The 2,917-nt window shown below is 44.2% G+C and overlaps 1 protein-coding gene across 1 annotated transcript; it reads left to right on the top strand.

Moving 5' to 3' along the window:
- The first annotated feature begins 1,209 nt into the window (after window positions 1–1,209).
- ZFP42 (ZFP42 zinc finger protein) lies at window positions 1,210–2,221 on the top strand. The gene has a single exon (XM_036456777.2). The coding sequence runs from the start codon at window positions 1,298–1,300 to the stop codon at window positions 2,195–2,197; it is 900 nt and encodes a 299-aa protein (XP_036312670.1). The 5' UTR covers window positions 1,210–1,297; the 3' UTR covers window positions 2,198–2,221.
- Window positions 2,222–2,917: the final 696 nt, after the last annotated feature.

The raw sequence follows: 2,917 nt of genomic DNA, 5'->3' as shown, positions 1-2,917 counted from the left end.
ATTTTCACTCCAGTACTTTCATATATGCCCCCTTTTTAAAAAGCATTTCATCTTTTGTTTCGACAGCAGGATGTTAGGACAATAAAAGTAAGAGATCTTTTATAAGGCACACAATTGTAACATCAAGCAAAGGCTCTTAGAAAGGATATAATACATTCATTCCATCACTCTTTTACGTTTTAAGAAGTGACTGAAAACTATGGAATGCAGTCATGCTCATCCTTTGTGTATTATCGATGGCTGCTCCTACTACAATGGCAGAGTTGAATAGCTGCGACAGAGATCATAGGGCCTATGAAGCTGAAATCTGGGTCCTGACAGAAGGAATTTGCCTCTTGGTCTATTAGCGCGTGACACAAAGCAGGCTTCCCCCTTTACTTAAAGAATGAATACAGAGCTGGCCAGGTAACACTGGCTCACATAAGCATTCCCATTTGCTCTGTGCCATGAACTGTGCTAAACACTTTACATGCAGTATTTGATTTGAGTTTCATAACAGTATTACATAAGAAAATAGGCACATCTTGCTCTCTTACCTCCTTCAAGTTTTTAGTCAACTGACACTACCCTGAACATCTTGTTCAAAATTGCAAACTCCTACTTTCTACCTGCCCCTTGCATTATCCTATAGCACTTTACCTTGTGTCACATGTCATATATACTTATTTTGTGTGCTTATGAGAAAGTATACTCTATGAGTATGTTCATGTGTTACTGATGTGTTTCCACCCATGAGCAGCCTAGACCTGGGCTAGCATAGAGTGAGTGCCCAAAAAACAAAGATTAAGTGATCAAGTGGGGGTGTCCAGGTAAGACCCATGTCTTACATCAGGCTCATTCTCTTATTCTCTGTGGAGTTTGTTAATATGGGTTAAATGTAGTCATTCCATTATTATTTTTTTAAATATATTTTTATTGATTTCAGAGAAGGAGAGAGTTAGAAACATCAATGAATGAGAGATCATTGATCAGCTGCCTCCTGGAGGCCCCCCCCCCCCCATTGGGCATAGAGGCCGCAACCCGGGCATGTGCCCTTGGCCGGAATCCAACACAGGACCTATCAGTGTGCAGGCCAATGCTCTATCCACTGAGCCAAACAGGCCAGGGCGTTATCCTATTATTGAAAAGGAAATTCTAGGCTGTTCCTTTAGGTCATTTTCTGACAATGGCTCTTATGTTTTACCTCATGGTTACTATTTCAAAGCAGGTTCCTGCTGAAGACTTCCCGCCATCACGGCTACCTGGAAGTGGTTGATATCTCCTGGTGCACATCTTTGAGGAAGAACTATAGGACGACATGGAACAGCAACCGAACTCAAGGGCAAAGACACGTGGGTGGAAAGGCCTGGGCAGAAGGGCGTCCGGTGGGAATAAGCCAGAGCCAGCCCGGCAGGAGCCCCTCTTCCCGATGAGGGCCTTGTGGAGGGAAGATGAAGACGGGGGCTACGAGATCAGCTACGAGGTTGGTGAAGAGGACCCCTTCTCTGACTGTTACATAGAGTGCATCATTCGAGGTGAGTTTTCCGGGCCCACGCTGGAAGAGGACACGTTTCTTGAGTCCTTCCACTGCCTGGGAGGAGGAACAGAGCAAGAGCTCGCTCAGCAGTTTTTTGTTGATGCAAACTCACTTCTTGAATGTTCCTTGCAATACAAGGAAAAGGGAGCAAACCAAGAATTCCCTCCACAGAACGGTGGGGAGACATCCCTTGCTGAGCCTTCTGAGCACATGACAGGCCAGAAGCCTCCCCCTGGAGAGACACCCAACCCTAGCCTGCTGGATCCCACCTGGCTTGCAGAGTTTGCTAGAGATGAGCCAAGAAGAAATGGGGAGTGTGGTGCTGCAGGTACATTTGTGTGTCCTGAGAGCGGATGCGCAAGAAAGATGAAGACGAGAAGTTCTCTGAAGAAGCATCTCCAGCTGGTCCACGGGCCCCGCAACCACGTGTGTGCGGAGTGCGGGAAGGCATTTCCCGAGAGCTCCAAGCTGAAGAGACATTTCATGGTTCACACTGGAGAGAAGCCCTTCCAGTGCACATTCAAAGGCTGTGGGAAGCGCTTCTCCCTGGCCTTCAACCTGCGTACCCACGTGCGCATCCACACCGGGGAGAGGGCTTTTGTGTGCTCCTATGAGGGCTGTCACAGGCGCTTTGTCCAGGCAAGTAACCTGAAATCTCACATCTTAACTCATAAAAGATAAAAATAATCAATACAAAGAAGATGGGGGGGGAAATCTTCAAACAGGGGAAGCATTTTAACAAAAGAGTGATTGGGGACACATATGCCTCCGTGATTTATTTTCAGGAAAGAATAGTTGAATCAATGTGGCGACCTTATGAGGCATATTTTTAAGTGTTGCTAAGATGCTCCTATTAATCGTGATGCCATTCTAAGAACATTGTGTACGGAATGTGCTTCCAAAAGAGTAATTCTTAATGTTATGAGTTACGGTAGATCATTGGATAAAGGGCTTACTTTCACATATTATAAAGACAAAATTAACTTTGGGATGTGTGTGTGTGTGTGTGTGTGTGTGTGTGTGTGTGTGTTTTAATATATCTTTATTGATTTCAGGGAGGAAGGGATAGAAACATCAATGATGAGAGAGAGACATTGATATGCTGTGTCCTGCATGTCCCATAATAGGGATCAAGCCTGAAACCCAGGCATATGCCCTGACTGGGGATCAAACTGTGACCTGATTCATGGGTCAATGCTCAACTACAAGCCATACTGGCTGAGCTAACTTTGGTTTTTAAATTTGTTGTTTCTGTTTAACTTTTGCCTTTTAGGAATATTCTTTGTGCTACGTGTGATAATCCTAAAGAATGAAAATCTTGCAATAGATTGTCAATAAGTGAATGAGTAAAACTTTTTTTAAGTTAAATATCATTTGTAATTATTTTTTTTTTAATGGCTG

The sequence above is a fragment of the Pipistrellus kuhlii genome, unplaced genomic scaffold (assembly GCF_014108245.1).
Source record: "Pipistrellus kuhlii isolate mPipKuh1 unplaced genomic scaffold, mPipKuh1.p scaffold_m20_p_3, whole genome shotgun sequence".
NCBI classification, from domain to species: domain Eukaryota; kingdom Metazoa; phylum Chordata; class Mammalia; order Chiroptera; family Vespertilionidae; genus Pipistrellus; species Pipistrellus kuhlii.
Note: the sequence above shows the minus strand (reverse complement) of the source record. Positions and strands in the feature narration are given on the sequence as shown.